This window comes from Carassius auratus, chromosome 32 (assembly GCF_003368295.1).
Source record: "Carassius auratus strain Wakin chromosome 32, ASM336829v1, whole genome shotgun sequence".
NCBI classification, from domain to species: domain Eukaryota; kingdom Metazoa; phylum Chordata; class Actinopteri; order Cypriniformes; family Cyprinidae; genus Carassius; species Carassius auratus.
In genome coordinates this window covers 9,701,576-9,725,194 of record NC_039274.1, presented here as the reverse complement: position 1 = coordinate 9,725,194, position 23,619 = coordinate 9,701,576, and the positions used below count along the sequence as shown (strand labels likewise).

The window sequence follows — 23,619 nt, the reverse complement described above, 5'->3', positions numbered from 1 at the left end:
GATCAGTTATCTTTTTAATTTTTATGTGACATATTTGTCAAATTTATTTTGTTGGCTCATGGTCTCATCGCTTTAATTACCAGACAAAAATCTGATCTTTAAAAAATATGAAGCATTTTTAATTGATAAAAGTCTGGAAAGTTTTTACATAAAACATTACATTTCTGAAAATGGCACCAGTGTTTGTGTATTTTCATCCTGCATTAAGGACTTTCTATAAAACAACAAGCCTCATGGAGGTGGACAGGAAGAAGAGCGGTCAGCTGAGCGGTCTCTGATTGGCCACTGGGGGAGGTGACACTTTACGCCTATTCTAACTGCAAAGATAAAATCCCCACCTGCCATTACCCTAAAATCAGGAACCTCCAGCGATTACGCACACACTCAGACACACACCCCAAAAATAAAGAAGTAACAAACAGAAACTGTGTCCCTTTTCTACGGCCACTGCCAGGGTGGGTTGCCCTCTGCAGTGTATCTCTGCTTGACTTCTTTTTTGGGCCTTTGGATACCTTAGAGGCCCCCTGCGTGATAAGGTGCGTGAGTTAGATCATTGGTTTCATTTGGTAAGAGGAAATTTAGAGTTGAGCAATGGTACGGGGACAGTTTTGAAAGCCCTTGAGAAAGCATCAGAGCTGCAGATCAAGTGTCAGGCGGCGAGGAACCCATGCTGCATCCGTACAGAATGGAGGGGTACATCATCCCAACCGTGAGTAGTTTTGATTCACTAAATGGTTCTAATATGATGCCGCTGCTTTTAATAGATGCATACACAATGCACTTCTTGTTATATTGCTGTCAGTGTGTCGAACGGCATTACGAGGACTTGCCATGGACGTACTAGTTACCGTAAGAACAGCTGGATCTTTTTTTGTGTGTAATATTTGTGTTTTGACATCCGTCAGTCTTTTTTATCTTTTGGATTATTTGTAAAAAAAATTATGTATTTATTATGTTTTTTTTTTAATTCTTTTTTTTAATGTAGAATAGTTAGTGTCAAGGTGCATACGTGCTTGTGCCACCCACTTCAGAACGACAGTCTTTTGATATTCAGCTACATGTGTTGGTTTTAAACATCTATATTCATGTGTAGTGGATCAATTAGAGGTCCTTTGACAGTTTAGTTAATTCATTTGGGTTTGGATAATATACTGAATATTAATATATGTCTGTAAGTATAGCTAACATGTAGTGGTATGTTTGTTGTAACAGGCTATGATTTACATTGGTGTAATGAAAAAATAAAATTTTCTCCAAATTGTATAATAATCATAATTTCTACGTAGAAAGAAGAGAGTAGAGAGAGAGTAACCTGGACTGGCTGGATGTCACAGACACCATCTGTACAAAAAGATTACTGGGCAGTTTTAACCAAAGATGTGAGGCTTTTCCTATATGGTACAGTGTATTATTATTTTGGTGTTGGCTCCAGTCATTCAAACTGGTCACTATTTGTCTCTTCTCTATTTGCTTAGCAGCAAACAGAGGAAATGTTTGAGTCAGAGATGTATCGGCCACCAATGGAGTATCAGTATATCATTGACGAGAGTCAGAATGGTGAGTTCCTTGTAATTAAACATTATCAAAATTTGTTTGTTTTTTCACCAGTAGATTTATAAACCAATAATAACCAGTAAACCAATAATTAATTTAACTTGGGATGAACACCTGTATTTAAATTTAACAACTTCAATATTTCTCTTTAACCACAGAATTTTTTTTTCTTCTTTAGTTTTTTTTTTTCTTTTCCCCATTTTAAATGGCCTGCATTTTTGAAGATGTCTTCTTTCATGTAATCAGCTTCATGTTATAATCAGCTTCGTGTTATAACACCTAAAGAGACCCATGTAAACAGCATCTTGTTATATTAAGCTAACGGATCAAAATCACACCCAGGGCAGCTGGGACTGAACTGTAAGGGGACGTTAGGAGAGCGAGCGAGTGGAACCGGGCGAGTGACCTAGCACAAAGCAGGAAACAGATGCCTCGTTCTGACAGGCAAGAAAACTACAGACGTAGAACGACAAATATCCCCAAGGGTTTCTGTCCAAAATCAGACAATATAGCAATTTAGCTATGTAGACTTCTGAAATAGCGTGTTAAACAGTAGCAGCGGTTTCTGTCTTTAAGGGCGAGTATGGTGATTGCGTTTCATTACTGTATATGGGACTGTGAGAGTCCTTTTTAAAACAGTTGATGGTGCTCTATGGTTTAACCTTTGTGTTATTTAGTCAGTCCTTTCGTCAGGCAGCTATGTGCTGATTTTCGAAGAAGTTGAATAACAGAGAAACTGAAAACTGTTTTGAGTTTAGTTATACAGCAGTAAAGGAAGAGCCGAGTAAATTTTCCTTTTCTTTTTCACAAGACTTGTCAAACTACTTATGTAAGAACTATTTATGTTCACTGGAGGAATGTGCACATAAGTTTCTCCAGAAAATGTGAAAAAAAAGAAAAAGAAAAGTAATATATAACTTGACTACAACTTTTATGAACATTAAAGGGATTTAAATTCCATAGAATTAGATTGCTTACATTGAGGACAAAATATTGAAAATAAAAACAGGTGCACAAAAACATGCTGTACATTATTTTCTATGTTTCTATATAGGACTTAAAACCATTAAATACAATGGCAAATAAAAAAAAAAAATGTAAAAACATGCTTGAGGCTATTCAAAAACTGCAAAGGAAATGGTGGTGTGAACAGGAAACAGGGTGACAAGTAAATAAGTGAGAAAGTAAATGTAATTTCTTGCATGCGATTGAATTGACGGACAGAATGACGTGACATGGTTGATTTATTAGTTGCTGGTACCAGCTTACACAAAGAGCATGTGACATATTGTCAAATTTCTTTTGCTCGTTAAAAGATGCTTTCCGCTGATCCTCCGTTTCAACTTCATTGTCCTTGTCTAGATCACACCTGGGATTATAATAGCCATCATGTCCATCCAGTGGATTTCGAGAACCTGCCAGAGAGCCACTTCACAGAGCTACAGAGCGTACAGCCACTACATGCATCAAATGTGCATCGCTTCCCAGACGTTGAGTCGGGCCATTTTATCGACCCAGGCCTGACCGGGCATCACCTCACTCTGCCCCCTCCACAGGTGAGACCTACATTATCTAGAAAACACCTTCTATTAAATACCCACATCACTTTCACATCTTTCACTTTCATTTTATGTGTGAGAACACCGTCTTCTGTGTTTTGAAGTCTGAAATCTGTGTGTGCTCTGGTCGCATTATTGGTGATGAAAAGTAACCATTTTGTTAAATATAGTGCAGGAGCCATTTGAGAACAGAGAAATCTTTCTTGTATTTCTATATCACTTTTAATAACTTTTGGTTCTATTTATCTGGTGCTTCGTGACTCAAGTGGTTGTTGATGCTGGTTAGGAGGTTGTAGAAAGCATCTGTGCCCAAGCTATTGCTCAACTAAGCCTTATCCTGACCAAGACTCAACACTGTCACCATAACTGCAAGTCTGCACACTCATCAACTGCCGTTACAGAACATCCCCACTTACACAAACAAAACCACTCTTTATTGTGACACTAACATTCAAGCGCACAAATGTTACAGCTTGAAGACAGTTAGAACGACACTTAGCACGAACACAAAAAGACATACGTATGATGTTAGCATTTATACAGAAAGCATAATGTAATTCAACCCTGATCTGTTTATTAGCCATTAAGTGTCTTTTTTTGATATTTGAACAAAAAGATGTTTATATTAACATGTGTATAGACTGCTCTGTGGGTGGAAAATCAAAGAGAACCTCTTTAAAGAGATCATTTAAGATATTTTTCTCACAACGCAGTGATTGATTTCCCTTCCTTTGGTTGGACTTCATCTTGAAGGCAGACTCTAACCAAAGTCTGTCACAACAGAAAGCTTTTCCTTTGTAGATGTCCTTGATTTTTTAAAATGGTTTTGAAAAAGAAAACCTTTATGCTTACCAAGAATGCATTTATTTACTGCATTATTACAGTAAAAACATTCATATTGTGAAGTATTATTACAGTTTAAATAACTATTTTATATTTTAAAATGCTAATAATTTCAGCAAATCTGATTTTTTAGGAGCCATTACTCCAGTCTTAAGAGTTACATGGTCCCTCAGTCTAATAGGCGGATTTGGAGCTCAAGAAACATTTCTTATCATTATCAAATCTGAAAACAGTGCTGCTTAATATTTTTCTTTTTGTAAACCATAAAACTGCATGTTTTCCCCCTTCATAATTCTTTGATGAATAAATGATTCAAATGAAGTATAAATCTTTGTAACATTAGGAATACTTAACAATGTTTTATACTTTAAATAACTCTGTAAGTAGTTAAACAAAGCAAAAGGGTCAACGATGCGTTTTAAGTTTAGAAACATTTAAGTCTCCCCCTGCCTTGCCTCACAGTGTTTTGGTAAAAAAAAAAAAAAGCCTGGTTTGCTCTTTTGCATCACCTCACTTGCCGAATCCGTGATTTTCCCGCAGAACTGGGCTACTTTAACACTGTTGCCGCGGGTTGAAGCGACTCCAGTAACGGGATATGAATTCGAACTTCACCGGAGGAACCCTGCAGAAAAACATGTATACTGTACACTACCCCCTACGAAAGCATTATTTATTATATATATGTATATATATATATATATATATATATATATATATATATATATATATATATATATATATATATATATATATATATATATATATATATATATATATATATATATATATATATATATATATATATATATATATATATATATATATATAGGCTATATATACCGGAGAACCCTCCTCGAAACGCGACTGGGCTAGTCTTGTGTAGCAATTGGGACAGTTCAGAGGGGGTGCTGAAAAAATTATTAAATTGAGTAAAAGTAATGTCTATAAGCTTCAACTATCTAAATAGCTTGAAGATTCAGCGACCTTCTGTTTCTTTTCCCTGCGGTATTAAACTTCTCATATGCCACTGTTATTGGTAATATCATTTCTAATGCCAACTGCCAAATATGACACTCAGCCTACAAATTAATAGGCTTTTTTCATTGTTTTATTTTAGTTGTATTTTTTATTTAATTATTTATTCTATTTAGTAATTTCTTTTTCTGACAGTCACTCTCAATGCACCCCGCGATCAGCTCATCCTGCGTTTTATCATGTGTCGACGATAGCCATAGATATTGTCAAAAGCATCAAAAATTGGCAATATTAAGAGGATTTAGGATTTCCAATTAATGTAGACCTGTTACATTCTTCTTCTTATTAGGCCTTTTACTATTATTATTATTATTATTAGGTTACTTTTATTATTCAATTATAAACGCCATTCGAGGATAAAGTTCAGTTTATGAGCTTAGGCGTCATAGAAAATGTTTACAATTTTATTTATTTTTTTAACAAGTCTATTAACTTATACAATGAATTATATGCCTATAATTAACATTATTAACACTGCAGTCAATTAATATTAAGTGCATCAATTTATTTCGTGCACCAATTTTAAAAAATAACCTGTTTAACGCAAAATCCGTTTCTTCTCATGTTTCCACTAGGCTATAGGGGCCACAAGATAAATATGAAAGAAATAACTTAAGACAGTTATATACCATTATCAGCATATGCTGGAGTAGTTTCGTCTCTCGTCTCATATGCGCCATTAATGCAGTTTTTTTTACTTTCACTTTCTCTATAGTGAATTGACTGACTCACTTTTGCGCACAGTTTTCGCGTTCCTTGCTTGTGTTGTTCGAACCCTCCCCCATAACATCAATTGTTCATATGCCACATATTAGGAACTTCTTCTTGTTCTACTTCTTTTCCTTTTTCTATCTGTGCCAGGGCTATGCAAGTTTCTAATGGGCAAAACAGGCACGTCTTTATTAGCCTAAATTCACATTTACACAACTACCATGACCTCTGAGGCCCTGCACAAAATAGCATATCCACAAAAACATGCGCCTTATGTTTTTTTTTTTCAATGTCAAAATAGTTTGACTGTCCTATGTTTTTGAGGACATTCTCCTGAAGTCATCAGAGTTTTCAACTGTCATGCCTCAAGAAATTGCTACCCCAGCACTGTGTGCAATCACATGAGACTACAACGACTCATGACACTTTGGGTTTTGTGAGGGCTTTTTACAGTGGAGCAGTTTAACTGAATTTTTTTTTTATTTGTTCTTTCACATGTTCCTGTAAAGTAATTAACACAAAATATTCTGCAGCTTGAAATTTCACTGCTCTGTTATATTGACGATATATAAAATGTAAATTTCCTATTTCTTAATGTTGAACGAGTCTGAAATCTCCAGATGACACATTTCAGACCACATGACTGCACAGCCGTGGTTGTACAGCTCTCATATTTGCATTCAATCCTTTAAAATAACAATTCTCAAATGGTACTTAAGAAATCAAAAAATACTTACTTTATAGAGTTTATGTGAGTTAGCTACAGTATATTCTCTTAGAGAAAAGTTCTTTAGCCTACTACATGTCTGTAAACTTCTCGCATATGGAAACATTCGTAAACCTTAAAGGATAATGTACTGTTAATTTTCTGCCAGGACAACTGCTGTTTTGGAGACCAGCATTCATGAGCACCAGTATGTTTTTCTTTATGAAATTTAAACTATATAATTAATTATAGAATTAAATTAGTTGATTCTTACTGGAACCTCTATTTTTTATCTGTGTGTGCTCTCTGATAATTATGTACTTTATGTCTTCACAGATGGCATATTTGCCACGGCCATCTGTGTGTTACCCTCACAGTGTACAGCCGTCTCCTCTCCAGCGCAGCTCGGATGACGATGACCCCAGCAGTCGCAGTCCTCCGTTAGAGGTGTCCGATGAGGAGTGTATGAGGGACCATATTACATCAACAACAGGAGGCGAGCATGGTAAGGACAAAAGCTAAGACCAATCTCACCTCATAAGGACACAACCATAGTGATCTTCGGAAAATTGGATAAGCAATGCAAACCCAGTACCTGTTGACTTTTGCAGTCTTCTAGAATCAAGCTGTAAGTGTTCATTCCCTTTGTTTTCAAGGTAACAAGAAGAAAATTCGCTTGTATCAGTTCCTGCTGGACCTTCTCCGAAATGGTGACATGAAGGACAGCATCTGGTGGGTTGACCGAGAAAAAGGAATATTCCAGTTCTCTTCAAAGCACAAAGAAGCTTTAGCACACCGCTGGGGCGTACAGAAGGGAAACCGCAAGAAGATGACCTACCAGAAGATGGCAAGGGCACTGAGAAACTATGGCAAGACGGGAGAAGTCAGGAAGATCAAGAAGAAACTCACCTACCAGTTTAGTGGAGAGGTACTTGGCAAAAGCCACACCGAAAGGAAGCTTTACATGTAAACATATGCATAAAAAGAGAGAACAAGACTTGGAGAAAACAAGAGAGAATTTATTTTTCTCTTTGAAAACAAGTAAATGGCAAAATGGACCAGAACTCTTACCATGAGCTTATGGTTTAAAACTATTTTATTTTCCAGTCCTTTTGTATTATTCACCTTTGCATTAATGAAGTAAACTTTACGTCCTTTACATTTCAGTAGCTTTTGTGATGTAAGACCAACATTTACAACATTTAAACATTTAAAGAGCAGAAACATGACCAAAGTGGGTAGATATATAAAAAAAAAATTACAAAAAGCTATTCTCGAGTTTAAGACAGTTTAAGACACCACCACGCATGATGGAAAAAAAAAAACACAAAAAAACACAAAAATACAAAAAGCAGAAGTGAAAACCAATGACACAGGCTCACACAGCACGGAAAACTCTGTCACGTCTGTGTAACGCACACACACACAGAGAGAGAGAGAGAGAGAAATATTATATGCTCGTGTTTGTACTGTCTTTCTCTCTACATTACATTCCATCTGAAGAAAAATAAAAATCTTTATAAAAACCAAGATGAATAAACATTCATTTTCAATAGAAAGATTGAGCAGTGTGTTTGCTGTAATCTATTTGTTCAAAAGGCCATATCATATTTCGGGGTAATGTCTCAGTACTGTAATGACTCATTTCAGTTGGTTAAATATAAATATAAAAATAACAAGAATCAGTGCCTAAGAAATGTGGGAAATTCTGAAAACAGACCCAATGCATAGAAAATGCTTCAATTACTTTTTACAAATATTGACAAAGATTTTCAACTCTGTGCTAAGAACATATATAAATGTATTTATGCCGATAGATCTATGGCCAGGTGGAGGAATAACTAATTATCCATTAATGATACAGAACTCTCAATGACTTAATGGTCTTAATGAAATGTCTGTAACATAGTTTTTTTTTTTTTCTCAGTGTAAAAAACACCCTTTTTACCCTGTCAAAACAGCTCTTTTCAGAGCAAGTCATTTTGCAGCATTTTCCTTTAAAGGGGTCATATGATGCTAGTAAAAAGAACATTATTTTGTGTATTTGGTGTAATGAAATATGTTTATGTGGTTTTAACACATTATTTTCCACATACTGTACATTATTGTTTCTCCTCTATGTTACGGTTTCTGAAATGCGTCGATTTTCACAAGGTTCATGTCTCTAGTTTTGATTTTTATGGTGAAACACACAGCGTCTATACGACATGGTGGCGGCAACAACAATACTACCACGAGAATAAAAGGTACACCTTCTTTCTTTGCGTGAACATCTGGGTGGCATTAAGCAAATCTTCCCACATACTGACATAGACATGTGGGGGCGTGTTAGAATAAGCCGTTTCGGGGAGGGGAGGGCAACACTCCAACACTCCAAAGAGGAAAGAAATCACATGACACCTTTAAATGTTAATGAGCTCTGCTGACCCCACCCTTCTCCTCTGAGCTGCTCTGAGAAAGATTGATCTCGTTTGAGAAAGTGGAAATTATTTAACAAGATAAAAAAAAAAAAAAAAAAAATGGTGGGTTTTTATCAGTATAAGGTGGTTGTGTACAAACACTGCCAACACACATTTCAGTTCCAACCACTTGTAAAAGTGCTTGTAGCATCCAATGACACCTTAATTACTAATTATTAAATTTAATATGAAGTCAGGAAAAAGGGATTTTTGGTGGTTTTCTCACCAAGCACAAAATTTCAGACAACATACCTTCATCAGACATCCTTTAGGATTAACAATATGCCAATTTTGCTACTTAATCTAAGTGAATGTTTTTCCATACATATAGGCCTAAAAAAAGTCCTTAATATTAATGAATATACCGTATTTTTGGATGTGCATACTTTCGACATTTGGATTAAGAAAAAAAAAGATGATATAAGTATAATACCTTCAGAAATATATAAAACTAAACATGAAAACCTAGTCGAAAACCATTAAATACAACTTCTCAGCAGTGTATACCGCACCCCTTACACAGAACACAGCCAATCAGCGCCCCCTGTCTGCAAGACCGCTGAACTGCTAAAATCAATATTTAAGTATGTTTATTTGTCAATGAATGTATTTAAATAAAATATCATAAAAATGTAAGTTCATTAATTAATTTTCTTGTCTTACACAAGAATGAAGGAAACCATTAAATAGTGGTTACTGCGGGAGGAGAACATGAATGCACATATTCCTGGATTCACAAATCCATTCTGTGATTTCTTTACCCTTAGGTTCATCCGGTGATCATGCAAGCACGCTCTACATTCAGAATCAGAATAATTTTTTTCAGAATGCAAAACAGGTTTCTTCTTTTTAAATAAAAACAAGTCCAATCAGGAGGACTTCTGTAAGCTGGAGGGCTTGACAAGAGGAACATAACACTATAGGTAAAGAGGGTGATCGTAATAAAAGCATCATTTATTTGGATTAAGGTATGCAGTCAAACAAATAACAATAAATTTGATCAACAAGTTTGATTTTTCTAGGCTCCAGAACGGTCAGATTGTCTTTTCTGTTGGGCTGTGTGGGGCTGGCCTCCCCAGTCTCTGTTATTTTCCCGCTGTTTCATTTCTCTTGCGCTATCTTGGTCAAAGAAACCTATATGACAAACAAGCAGATGTATGATGATTTATTTGGCACAGTCAGAAAGTGTCTCATAAAACTGAGATGTGGTGAATGATACCATTTAGTCAATCACTACATGTTAAACGCTATTTCCAAACCTAACCTTTTCCTGTAGGTCTGAGGTGTGAAGGTTTTTTGTGGCCCACATACAAAGTGTGTTTTCTGAGGGATTTTCTTCCACAGGCAATCTATCTGCAAAGAATCGGCACAAGCATGTAATGTGTATCATAACATGTCATACTCACAATTCATATTTTTGCATTCACTGCTCATTGCTCACCTCGGTGGGTTATTTTTGTCATTTGGATGGGACAGAGGGACAGCATGCTCTGGGTATTTATATACACTTTTCCATCCAGTACACGGTAATCATACACTTGGTTCTGGTGACAATAATATGAGAATGTTGTTAGTTTGACCACCATACATTAAAAGTATAGTTCACCCAAAAATTAAACAACAGGGTGAGTAAATTATGACAGAATATACATTTTTTGATCAAACTATTCCTTTAACATGGACCATAATAACAACTTGCCTGCGGTCCAGTGGAAGAGGAACCAGTTTCAAGGCTGAAATCAAAGTAATGTCATGGGCAAATCAGTGCCAGTTTCCCATTGCCCAGAATCCACAATTTCACCTTGCTCAAGACTATTTTATTCAGATCAATCAATTGAAACAATTCTTTTTATTTAACTGTATTACAGTTATGTAATATTTTCACAAAGTATTACTTCAAGGAAGTTACATCAAACCAGCATCTAGAAAGGTTTCTCTCTCAAAGCTCTCTGTGCAGACGAGGCTTGTGAGGGAAACCAGAATGAGGCCAAGATGCTGAGAATGGAAGAGACAATTATACCAAGTTATGCATAGCATTATTTTGTATGGAAAGGCACAACATAAATTAATATTCAAGAAGAAATCATATGAAAGCATAAAAATATTACAGTAAAGCTGTGATGGTCAGGTGACAACAAACTGAATCTAAAACCAAAACCAGCCCATCTAAACAAAGAAAAGACACTTCCCTTGGCCAGCGCATGAAGCACAAGAGTTCTCTGTGTCAGTTACAATTAACCTTCATGTGGGCAAGATGAACCCATAGTCCAGAATTAATCATCCTCTGTATGCACCAGGACTGTATCCTCTCCATCAAACCTTACAAATATTATTATTTGAGATATTTTCAGAAAATAGGTTAACGTGAACATATGATAAATATTATACTGATATGAATTTTCTCAGTGAAAATATTAATATACATATTTAATCAGTATTTAATCGTCTTATTTGTTTTCCATCGTAAATAATATTTTCAGTGTTGCAGCCATTCAAAATAGGTGGATTTGTAAAATAAACTCCTTGTCTAACTCCATAAAAAATACATCGATTTATTATCATTGTTTTAATCTGTTTCCAAAAAAGTTGTTTTACATAATATCCACATTACAGTTCAAGAGCATCATATATGTGTGCATTTATACAATGACAAATTTAGATTTGTCTCCCCCACACAGCCAGTTTCCACTAAATCCTCCAAATGATTCATTCAGAAGCTCATTGTGCCACTGTTCCGGGTTCACGTAACTCCGGTTACGATTTATTTCAAAATAAAAGTTCACAACTTCACTTTTTCTATTTATTTTCTTTTTCATTTGTTTATTCTTGAAGCAAGTGCTCTTAAGAAAAAGGGTGTTGTTTTGACTCAAACATGGACGCAATGGCATATTCTCACATGCAAAAAACTACATGATTACCATTGACACTAATAATGGATCTCTATGGTGTGTGCACGTCCAGTGGCAGCTAAACGATGAACACAACAGCGCATGCGCAGTTAACACGGTCCGCATTTTGCCGCCCTCGCGCTATTGCCTTTGAAAGATGGTTTTTGGCAGTGTGGAACAATAACAAATTCTTTTACGTTTTTAACACGAATACAGAACCATGCCGATCTCCTGTTCAGCTACTGATTGCTCAAATCGGTTTGCCAAAGGGTCAGAGATCAGATTCTACAGGTAAGCACGAATATAATAGCAGTTTTGACACACTTGAGCATGTTAGGCTTCATCGTTTACGAGTTGCTGTGACGTTTTTTATTTTTATTCTAGTCAAGAAGTCGCAGATATAGATACCCAAATATTATAAAAAATGTAATGCTTGTAATTGAATTTGATATGCTGATATGATTGGTCAGTTTCTTTTAAATGTAGGTGATTTGCATAGGTTGCTGATTTCAGAATACAATATGCACGTCTAGATAAACTTTATTGAAGTAACAGTATCTAATGGAGTTGCAACCTTAACTGTCTCTCTTTTCAGGTTTCCAATCAGCAAGCCTCAGCTAGCCGAGCAATGGGTAAGAAACCTTGGGAGAAAGAACTTTATTCCCACTCAGAACTCCTGCTTGTGCTCGGAGCATTTCCAGCCTGACTGTTTCCGTGACTATAATGGAAAACTGTTTCTCAGAGAGGATGCCGTGCCCACTATTTTTGCAAACTCTGGAGGAGATCGTACAAAGGTGTGTGTCTTTGCACTTTCAAAGTTTTTCTCATTGTCGAGCTCAAGAATACCTATGTAACTGCTTCAGCAATGTAATCCCGCTCATTGTTTTATTCATGGTGTTTATTTATTGATTTTACAGATTGAGTTACGGAAAAACAGAGGAGGATTTGTGGCAAAGGATGCAAATGATTCCAGTCGGTTTAGTTCACTTTCTGATAAAGACAGAGCCAAACAAATCACAAAAGACAGAAGACAACCTGTAAGAGACTCTAGCCTGAAGGTAACTCGTACTGTGCCAAATATGCAATTACTAACGCTTACTTTAGTCTGTTTTTAGCTTCTCTGCATGTCACTAACATGTCGCATACTTTTTTTGGTGTTTAATCTTAATGGAGAAAAATCTCATTTTCAAATTTACTGTTTGTGAATAGAGCAAACGTTAAAGGTGTTGGCCGCAAGGTGTGTCGATAAGACAAGTCTGTGTGGATATGCTGATTTTCACAGTACAGTAATAGCATGCAAATACAACATGAACATTGAAAATAATATATAGGTGCTGGTTATATAATTAGAATATCATCAAAAAAGTTGATTTATTTCACTAATTCCATTCAAAAAGGGAAATTTTTATATTATATTCATTCATTACACACCAGAAAATTTGAATATTACTTAAGACCAATACAAAGAAAGGATTTTTTAGAAATCTTGGCCAACTGAAAAGTAGGAACATGAAAAGTATGAGCATGTACAGCACTCAATACTTAGTTGGGGCTCCTTTTGCCTGAATTATTGCAGCAATGTGGCGTGGCATGGAGTCGATCAGTCTGTGGCACTGCTCTGGTGATATGAGAGCCCAGATTGCTCTGATAGTGGCCTTCAGCTCTTCTGCATTGTTGGGTCTGGCATATCACATCTTCCTCTTCACAATACCCCATAGATTTTCTATGGGGTTAATGTCAGGCGAGTTTGCTGGCCAATTAAGAACAGGGATACCATGGTCCTTAAACCAGGTACTGGTAGCTTTGGCACTGTGTTCAGGTGCCAAGTCCTGTTGGAAAATTAAATCTGCATCTCCATAAAGTTGGTCAGCAGCAGGAAGCATGAAGTGCTCTAAAACTTAGTGTTCAGAAAACACAGTGGACCAACACCTGCAGATGACATGGCACCCCAAACCATCACTGAAACTTTACACTGGACCTCAAGCAACATGGATTGTGTACTTCTCCTCTCTTCCCGTCTGGGACCCTGATTTCCAAAGGAAATGCTAAATTTACTTTAATCAGAGAACATAACTTTGGACCACTCAGCAGCAGACCAGTACTTTTTGTCTTTACTGTAGATGCTTCTGACGCTGTCTGTTGTTCAAGAGTGGATTGACACAAGGTATGCAGTAGCTGAAACCCATGTCTTGCTTACGTCTGTGGGTAGTGGTTCTTGAAGCACTGACTCCAGCTGCAGTCCATTCTTTGTGAATCTCCCCCACATTTTTGAATGGGTTTTGTTTCACAATCCTCTCCAGGGTGCGGTTATCCCTATTGCTTGTACACTTTTTTTTTTCTACCACATCTTTTCCTTCCCTTCGCCTCTCTATTAATGTGCTTGGACAAAGAGCTCTGTGAACAGCCAGCCTCTTTTGCAATGACCTTTTGTGTCTTGCCCTCCTTGTGCATGGTGTCAATGGTCGTCTTTCGGACAAGTCGGCAGTCTTCCCCATGATTGTGTAACCTACAGAACTAGACTGAGAGACCATTTAAAGGCCTTTGCAGGTGTTTTGAGTTAATTAGCTGATTAGAGTGTGGCATCAGGTGTCTTCAATATTGAACCTTTTCACAATATTCAAATTGATACTGAATTTGGGATTTTCCTTAGTTGTCAGTTATAATCAAAATTAAAATAAATATATGATGTGTGTGTGTGTGTGTGTGTGTGTGTATATATATATATATATAGATTATATATAGATAGATATATAGATATATACTCTAGATAGATATATACCGGCACTCGATTGAAAAAATTAATCTAATTAATTATAGGCTTTGTAATTAATTAATCGAAATTAATCGCATATAAATATTTGATCTGAGAACATTGCGAAGTAATTTTTTTTTCACATGGATTTATAGTATACCATTGAATAATGACTGAATACATAAGCTTAAGCAACAAAATATTGTTTATTTTTGTTCAACCAAGTCTAGCAGACTTGTGCAATATTTACCATTAAGTGTAGCAATAGCATATTTAGAAACAATTTAGAAATAGTACATTTCAGAAATTCAGGTTGCTTATAGGTGCTGGAACCTTCTGTAAAGTGTTTTTTAAGTAATACACAATACTGTCAATTACATTCAGAACATTGGAAACCCTGACTATTAGAAAACATCTCTCTGTTGCTTCAGAGGCCATAACATACTAAGTCCAACTCTCAATAACCTTGGCCAAAACAATAAAGAGTTTAACATAAACTGCCAGTTGCACCAACAAAATAATACATAGTTCAACATAAAGTGTAAAGTCCACGCTAGCTGCTATATGTTTTGCGTTGAGGTGATACCATAGACAGTAAAAACAATGGACACAGCGTGTCATTGGAACTCAACTGAGACAATTGAAGCCCATTTTTAGCGTTTTTTAGCACTTCCGTTTCTAAAGTGCAGACTCAAACGAAGCTTGACGACGTCAGCAACCTGTCTGACAGATGTAAATCTTCTAAGTGGCTGTGCGTGCAAACTGCCATCGTTAATCTTGCAGAGACGGCGAGCTTGAGTGGGGAGTTCTTTGGTGTGAGTGAGCAGGAGTAAGTATTCTGATTAATTATTATGTATAGTATTTTAAAATGTAACGCCAGTACGCCATATTAAGTTAATTGCCTGCGAGCTTCTCCTCCCGTCTGTACGGTAATGCGACAGAGAGTCGAGTGGTTATGACGCAATCCTTAGCCTATTTTTTACAAAAACTGTTTCTACGGGGCCATAATGTAACATAGAAGGTAATGGAGCCCTTTATACATTGTCGTGTATCTTTAGAAATAAATAATGGACAAACGGAGTCTTTAAACGCCTCAGATGTAAAGTTATTCGCTGTCAAAGTAACGCTAAAATGAATGGGAGTCATTGGGAATGCTAACGCAAGTGAAGTTCTGCTACAAGATGGCAGCTCGCAGCCGACTTCAACTTCAAATCGACTTCCTTGCTGCCTGGGTGATACTTGAGGTTCGATCATGTGCTGCGGTGATATGCGAACGCTAGTTGGTGCTTCAGTATAATCGGTCCGCCGAAACTCATCCAGTGAGAAACGTTCCGCGGTGCAAAAATAAGTTCTTAAAAATGCGGGAAATTTTTTTCAATAACTAATTAATCTTAACGCGTTATTTTGTGTGTAATTAATTAATCTCAATTAACGCGTTAAAGTCCCGGCGCTAATATATATATATATATATATATATATATATATATATATATATATATATATATATATAGTACTGTGCTAAAGTCTTAGGCCACTAGTATTTTCACCAAAAGAAATTGGTTTTAAGGTATTTCTGTTTTGCTGTGTGTATGTATGTATGTGTATGTATATATATATATATATATATATATATATATATATATATATATATATATATATATATATATATATATATATCTATATATAGATAGATAGATTACACAAATTAAACTCTAAATAACTTTTTCATTATAGAAAAGTATAGAATTTTGTGTTCGCCATGGAATTAAAAAAAGGTAATGCTGACTTTCTATCTCACAATTAATCCTTTGTTTTGTTGTTTTTTTGTTTGTTTGTTTTTTATACATATGCTCTTCTAACTTTTTTTCTTGCAGTTCTATTGTTTTTTTTTTTTTTTGTATTGTTGTTGTTTTTTCACAACTGAATAAGAATAGTAAAGTTAATTGTGACTTTTCTCAGTCGGAGTTGCAAGGGTAAAAGTCACGATTACCTTTATTTATTTATTTATAAATTTTATCCCATATCAGCAAATCTGAAATGTGCTTGACCATTACATTTTCATTTATTCAATTAGCTGACGCTTTTATCCAAAGCGACTTACAATTGCTATATATGTCAGAGGTGGCATGCCTCTGCAGCAACTAGGGGTTAAGTGTCTTGCTCAGGGACACATTGGTGTCTCACAGTGGATTTGAACCCGGGTCTCTCACACCAAAGGTATGTGTCTTATCCACTGCGCCAACACCACCCACAACATGAACCCCCCTGGATTCGAATCCACAACCTCACGGGTTTGGAATCAGTGCCTTAGCAGAGTGTGCCATATTAGGTGTGATCAAAGCATTGCTTCATAAAATAATAGTTGCCATTTAAAAAGGAAGAGCTATAGTTCAGTTATAACAGTCTTTTTTTTTTTTATTACAGGCCAGAGGTGTGAATGACCGGAGACGTGCAGGGAAGCTCTCGTTAGGTGACAGGTATCTGTCTTTCTAGTTTCTCAAACTCATGAACATACTGCCTCAGTCATAATGAAGATTAAAATATAAATCATGGTTTCAGTTAATGGAATTGCAGTTGTATTCAAAGTGTTTTCAGCATTGAAATAAACCCTAAAGCTTAGATGAACTTATCCCTTTTTTTGCCATCTTTCTTGTCCCCTCAGACAGACCCTGTCTCTTAAGAGTAAAGTGTATGACAGCAAAGGCCTGTTGATCTCATGTGGAAGGGATTTGTGTGACTGTCTAGATGTAGACTGCATGGGTTGCTTCTACCCATGTCCTGAGTGTGGCTCAAGGAAGTGCGGTGTTGAGTGCCGATGTGACCGGAAATGGTTGTATGAGCAGGTGGAGGTAGAGGGGGGAGAGATCATTCGCAACAAGTTTGTCAGTTAGCTACTGGAAGACCAAGAAGATGACACCACTTCTGCTTCTGAGCAGAAAAGACTGTCACTGGCTTGGAATATGGACATTGCAGAAGTGCTTGGTTCATTTGCAACATTGTTTCTTCTTTTTAATTTAAAAGTTTAATAAATAATGTTGTCTAATGTGTTTTATTCTCCCATGTTATCACAGTTATTTTCATTTCTGTAATCTTTCCTGGATTGTTCGACTTTTAGTTATGCTGTAATGCTGTAGCTGTTTTTGGCACTTGAAATTTGTTTTCACTCTTATAAAAATAAAATCTGAACATAAGCAGAGTGCGCAGTGCTGATTCTAAGGATTTTACAAATATGATCTAACTTCAAATGCTGTGAACACTTAGGAAAATGTATCTTTTGAGAGTTTTATCTGAATCACTCCATCTACACTAAATCTTAAGTAATATATCAAACATAACATGTAGCCATTGGTTGTATTTTATCATTATTTAATGTATTTTTATTTGAGTAATAAAATTAGCTCTTTGATTTACTCAATAAACCAACTGATTGATATACAGAAACTTGTTGGTTCATTGCAGGGCACTTTTAGTATTTGTTTGGTGATGTCAGCTATTAGATATTGTCTAAGACATTTTTCTAATTGGCCCATTTGTCTCAGGCTTCATTTTCAGGGCGCTCCACCTAGTGCTAGGAGCCAGCAACGTCAAGGTAAAGAACAATCTGTCATAGGCCCAGTTTGCCTTGTAGCTGCACAACAATAAGACTGTACAAATGCAGGAAAGTTGACTTGAAGAGGAGATAATATATTGCAAGAGAACACAAGGCAGATTTTGATGTTCTTTTTGTTTGTTTTGTTTTGTTACAATTCTTGCAATTTAAGGCTAGGGTAAACCTTTCATTTCATTACTTAAGGGCTTGGGAGTTATAGTAGGGAATTTTAAATCAGTTAATCAATTTAAATTCTGATTAACCCTTTAATTTTGAAAAAGTGTCTGCAATGTGCCACCATATAAATGTATACACACACACACACACAATTCTAGATACAGAGATGATTTGTTTCTCATTAATCTTGTAAAGTTTGTACTCCTATGCAACTGTAAGTCATGCATGTTCTCGTTTGTTGATGACACCTTAAAGAGCATTTGTTATGATGTGCCTTCTGTTTCTATCATCTACTCCAATCCTTTTCTTGCCGTAAATGAGTATTAAAGGCTCTTTGGGATGTTCCCTAACCCATTTCTCTATTAATATGCCCCTTTTCCCGAAAACTCTGATATTCATATTGATCTATTACTAATTTGATTATGTAATGTAGTATGGTTTCAGTGAGTTTGCTCAGTGTATCAGAGAGAGCACAGTTGGTCTCGGAAGGACAATTATAAGCTCTGGTAAACACACACCGATTTCACAAGCAAAATTAAAGTGTCTGCATGTATAAGCGTTCAGTAACAGATGGTTTATCACAGGAAATTAGTTATGTTTACGCTATGTGAGAGCTGTTTTAATGGTGCCATTTGTGCCTGACTTTAAAGGTTATTGACACCAGAGCCCACAGATGATTCCTGAAACACAACAAGATGAAACGGCTCCTCACAGAAGACCTGTCAGGAAATAAAAAAAAATAAATATATTTCCTTTAATGGGTTCTTGCGTTATGTTATATTTATTAGCGCTTACAAATAATATGAAAAGGTTTCATATTAGTTTTATTCCATTATGCAATATACACAGTATGAAATATGCAGAACTGTACAACAAGCTTTCAAGTGGTTTTAGAGCAGGGTTTGGTTTCTTTGTCTAATACACATTGCAGCTGATTGTCTGCTGGCTGAGAACTCCACAGTCTGTGACGTCTGAATTGCACTTGCTGCATTCACAGCTGAGAGCCACTGGGTAAGAGAAGATAGAGTCGGCCCTGGCAGGGCAGCCTTTAAACTCATAAGTCTCGTAGGTCCATTCTCTGAAGTTACAGGTGTTCTGGTAGTTCGGCATCGTTGGGCTACGGTAAACACTTTCCTGTCAAAATGTGAAGTATTTTAGTGCTCTTTTATCTTTTAATGTTGTTAAAAGAAGCCTCTCATACTTGCTAAGGCTACATTTATTTGGTCAAATAAATGCAGTATACTGTAAAAGCTTTTAAAGTGTAGTTTATTCTTTTGACAGCTAAATTGAACTTTCAGCAGCCATTTCTCCAGTCTTAAATGTCACATGATCCTTCAGATATCATTCTGATGTGCTGATTTGGTGCACAAGAGACTGTTCAGTTGAAAAGAGTTGTGCCGCTTAATGTTTTTGTTTGAAAGTGTGACACACTATTCAAAAGTTTGGGTTAAGAATGAAATTGAAAAAAAAAAAAAAAAATAGTAATATTTTATCCAGCAAGGACGCATTAAGTTGATCAGTGACAGTAAAAACATTTATAATGTCATAAACTGACATCTATTTTAAATAAATGCTGTTGTTCTTAATTTTTTATTCATCAAAAAATTAACGCAAAAAAAAAAACGTTTTTATTTTTTTGCATTGATAAGAACTGCAGAGTACCAATAGTAATTGAACTCCATATCAACATTTTAGAATGATTTCTGAAGGATCATTTTACGCCGAAGGCTGGAGTAATAGCTGAATGGCTGAAAATTCATATAAATTCATATATATGTCAAACGTACACAAATCCATTTCAAAGAAAATGTTACAAGAATATTGCTTCATCCTACCTGTGTTTTGCAAAGCCCCGCACAGGCAGTGGTGTCAATTGTGATGCAGCTGCCACATTCCTCACTTTCCAAGGTAATGGAGATATTGGTGAGTCGACAGCTGGACCTGCATTCTGATCCTGACATCATTAGCGCTGGCAACAGCATCACCATAACAACGGAGCGCATCCTCATCTGGGAATCAATGCGAAAGTGTGCAGCTAATCAAATACAGGTACTGCAGTGGATAAATGTTAGCACTGCATTGTGTGTCCATCTCAGGTTTTATTGCTTATTGGACAAAAAAGTTGGCTAAATTATTTTTAGTTAAGTAACTAAGATTAATAAATATAAATTTGCTTTGGGAAAAGCAGCTATCAAACACATTCAAACTGAAGTCATATTACTAATATAAAGTTCATGCTAATATAATTATAATTACTTAAATACTAATATGCCAGTCCTACTGTACCTTCTGGAGTTTCACTGAGACAAAATCAGTTCACCTCACCTCAATTCACGTGGACACTTATATCCTCCCATCAGACGTGACGCCCACATCTAGTTGAGAGAAGCCATGTCTTATCATACTACTGCATTTGCTTTTGTGGAGGTGGCACAAATCCCCAAAAGCCCAGTGGCCATGGCATTCAGTCTGGGAACAGGATCCATGTAAAGGCCACCGCTGATGTTCTGCTTTTCAAGGTCAGTGTTCTGCAGCACAATTCCTTGATTGAAAATCACTGGAACAAAGGCTTGTCTTCTCTAAAAGATCCACACAAGGCTGCTCAAACTAAATTATTCTTCAGGATATTTTTGAGAAAGATTTTTACAAACCTAAAAAACATCAGTTTTTAGTGTCAACTGCATCTGTTCAGGTTTGCTTCAAGAACAATAACAGGCATCAGACTAGATCCAAAATTTACAACACATATGTGACCAATGTGTCTTAAGTGTATTATATATATATATATATATATATATATATATATAGAGAGAGAGAGAGAGAGAGAGAGAGAGAGAGAGAGAGAGAGAGAGAGAGAGAGAGAGAGATTTATACAACAACTGAAAGCTGAATAAATAATCTTTACTTCAATGTATGGTTTGTTAGGATCGGACAATATTTGGCCAAGATACAATTATTTGAATATCTGGAATCTGAGGGAATAGAAAATACTGAGAAAATTGCCTTTGAAATTGTCCAAATTCATTTTTAGCAATGCATATTACTAAACAAAAAATAGGTTTTGATATATTCACGGTAGGAAATTTACTAAATATCTTTATGGAACATGATATTTACTTAATATCCTGATTTTTCGCATAAAAGCAAAATCGATAATTTCGATTCATACAACGTTTTTTTGGCTATTGCTAATAATATACCCCAGTGACTTAAGACTGGTTTTGTGGTTCAGGGTCACATATGTCAGTATTTTTTTTTACCACTATATCTATCTATTTATGTGAAAATAATAACAAAACAAAGAGAAAATAAGAAACAAAACAAAAAACTAAAAAAATCCTACTGACCCCAAACTTCTGAAAATTTTATATAAGCTATATAATCTTCGAAACTGTCTTCTTTAAAAGAACTATTCTAGAATTCATTCCATTCAGCAGCAGGCCATTATTGCCTTGACCATTATCTGTTTTAAAGTTATATAGTGCCCTGGACTTTCATTTTGATTCTGTTTATTTTCTCCCACAGATCTCAGTGTGGCTCTTTGGCTTTTCATCTCTTTTTTTCTTTCCGCCGCCCCCAGTCTCTTTCCATGGCTTTTGAAGGTTGTACAGTCATTGACTCCTGGTGTGTACAAATCTTGGAAAATGTCCAAGATGACCCACTGACCTTCATTTATCATGCTGTGACAAGAGCCACATTAGAATAAGCTTTATTAATGTAGAAAAAAATCTGCATTTTCACTCGCATCAGTGCATCCAAAATGCTTCTGACTATATCCAGTAATTCTCAGGTCTTTTTTTTACCCAGGTCCCAATGTACTTCTCACAGTCATATTCAAGACTCTGTTCCTGTCTTACAATGCACTCAGCTCCATTATTCGAATAACTATGCCATTATCCAATCGCACACCCACAACCTTCACAGAATCTTTTCTCCCTACACATATAAAGCATCCTGTGTTCTTGCGCACGACTAAATGTTGTCATGTGAAATACTACCCCTTTATTCTGTAGCCTCTGTACAGAATAGACAAGCATAAAAAACATAAGCTAAGCCCAAAACAAGCTACCAAGGTGGGGTATTTGATTAATAAAAAGGCAAGATGTCAATGCATGTTTGTCAAGATAGTAAAGGTTGGTCAGTACAAACTGTTTTTGGTCAGTACAAAGTGTTTTAACTGTTTTAACCCCTGCACATCTGCTGCATAACTTATCAGCTGGATCAAACAGTGCAATCATTCTGATAGCACATGCACATTTCTGCAACAGAGTATGAGAGACCCGAGTTTTGTTGAGTTTTTTTCTGTCTTTGCGAAATAATGGTATTTGTTTTCCAGGTGATAAATATAAAGTATTTGTGGCTTAATCTCGGTGCTGCTGATGAAACTGATTTTTTAAAGCCCTCTGTCGTTAAATAGAGTGCCAAGAGAAACAGGCAGATGGCGTAGTGGGAGTAATCATTTGCATTTTGCCTTCATTCAACCATCATGAGTTTTAAGCATTAACATCCTCAGAAAACCAATTTTGAGTTTTACATTTAAAATTAAAACTGAGTGCTAAACCAGATGTTTTCAAATCTTTTAATGCCAAGAAACTCACATAAGATCATATTACAGAAAAAAAAAATGACCGAAAATGACCATTGTTCAAAAGCCCAAATAAACTGATATAAAATATTATTTGGAAAATATGATACAGTTATTTACAATAAGATAATATAATCTTTTATAACACATTAAATACATAAACTTTAATATAAAATCCATTTAAAATGTGGGTTTTATATTTGAAAAAAAAAACGTGATTTATCCTATGCTTTCTTGTGTTTATAAAGAACAGTAATCATTTCAAAATCGGATAAATGTGTTTTGAAAAATATTATGTTAAACATATTTAATTAGCACCCCATTTTCTTCTCTTCGGGGTCCCAGGTGCGAGATTCAACCCCTCTATGCTAAGCTAAAAGAGGTGAATCTTTTATTCATGCTCTTTGTATAAACGCTGGCTTGTTTAATGGATCAGGGAGGAGTGAAGTGCAGAGCTCTCACGGCACAATCACATTCATCTTTTTTATGTTGTTTACATTCTTATCTTTTTCCAAACGATGACTATACTAACACTGGCCGTGACAGAAAGTGTATGTGGCTTTTTGACAGAGCCCCACACAGGCAAGTGCGTGCAGCTCGTGCTCTGCAGAAGTCCCTCGGGAAGGCAGTTGCGATGACCTGGATGTCAACAGATGCATAAGGGGTTGCCGAAGTTTGAGAACTGCAGGACACCGGTGCGCGCGCAATAGCCTGCCAAGACCACTGGGGGGCGATCGACGTCTTTCCGCGTTGCGCAAACA

General features: G+C 36.1%; 3 protein-coding genes across 9 annotated transcripts; 2 read left to right on the top strand and 1 right to left on the bottom strand.

Moving 5' to 3' along the window:
• Positions 1 to 357: 357 nt before the first annotated feature.
• Positions 358 to 7,969, top strand: LOC113051557 (transcription factor PU.1-like). Of its 7 annotated transcripts, none has more exons than XM_026215427.1 (7): positions 597 to 709; positions 803 to 849; positions 1,287 to 1,379; positions 1,479 to 1,557; positions 2,917 to 3,110; positions 6,745 to 6,913; positions 7,065 to 7,969. In XM_026215427.1, exons 2-7 carry the CDS (start codon positions 832 to 834, stop codon positions 7,376 to 7,378), a joined length of 867 nt encoding a protein of 288 aa, XP_026071212.1. In that variant the 5' UTR covers positions 597 to 709; positions 803 to 831; the 3' UTR covers positions 7,379 to 7,969. The 7 variants fall into 7 exon arrangements, with proteins under 7 accessions (XP_026071210.1, XP_026071209.1, XP_026071214.1 ...); XM_026215426.1 differs by having other exon boundaries at positions 1,476 to 1,557; XM_026215425.1 differs by lacking the exon at positions 803 to 849 and having other exon boundaries at positions 358 to 709.
• Positions 7,970 to 11,850: 3,881 nt separating this feature from the next.
• On the top strand, positions 11,851 to 17,703 carry LOC113051556 (ARL14 effector protein-like). The gene is made up of 5 exons (XM_026215423.1): positions 11,851 to 12,046; positions 12,351 to 12,549; positions 12,673 to 12,813; positions 16,932 to 16,984; positions 17,170 to 17,703. The coding sequence occupies exons 1-5, from the start codon at positions 11,976 to 11,978 to the stop codon at positions 17,396 to 17,398; spliced, it is 693 nt and encodes a 230-aa protein (XP_026071208.1). The 5' UTR covers positions 11,851 to 11,975; the 3' UTR covers positions 17,399 to 17,703.
• Positions 17,704 to 19,046: 1,343 nt separating this feature from the next.
• Positions 19,047 to 20,572, bottom strand: LOC113052489 (gonadotropin subunit beta-1-like). The gene is made up of 3 exons (XM_026216911.1): positions 20,560 to 20,572; positions 20,109 to 20,282; positions 19,047 to 19,407 (listed from the first exon to the last, which is right to left on the bottom strand). The coding sequence occupies exons 2-3, from the start codon at positions 20,280 to 20,282 to the stop codon at positions 19,189 to 19,191; spliced, it is 393 nt and encodes a 130-aa protein (XP_026072696.1). The 5' UTR covers positions 20,560 to 20,572; the 3' UTR covers positions 19,047 to 19,188.
• Between the last annotated feature and the right edge of the window lie 3,047 nt (positions 20,573 to 23,619).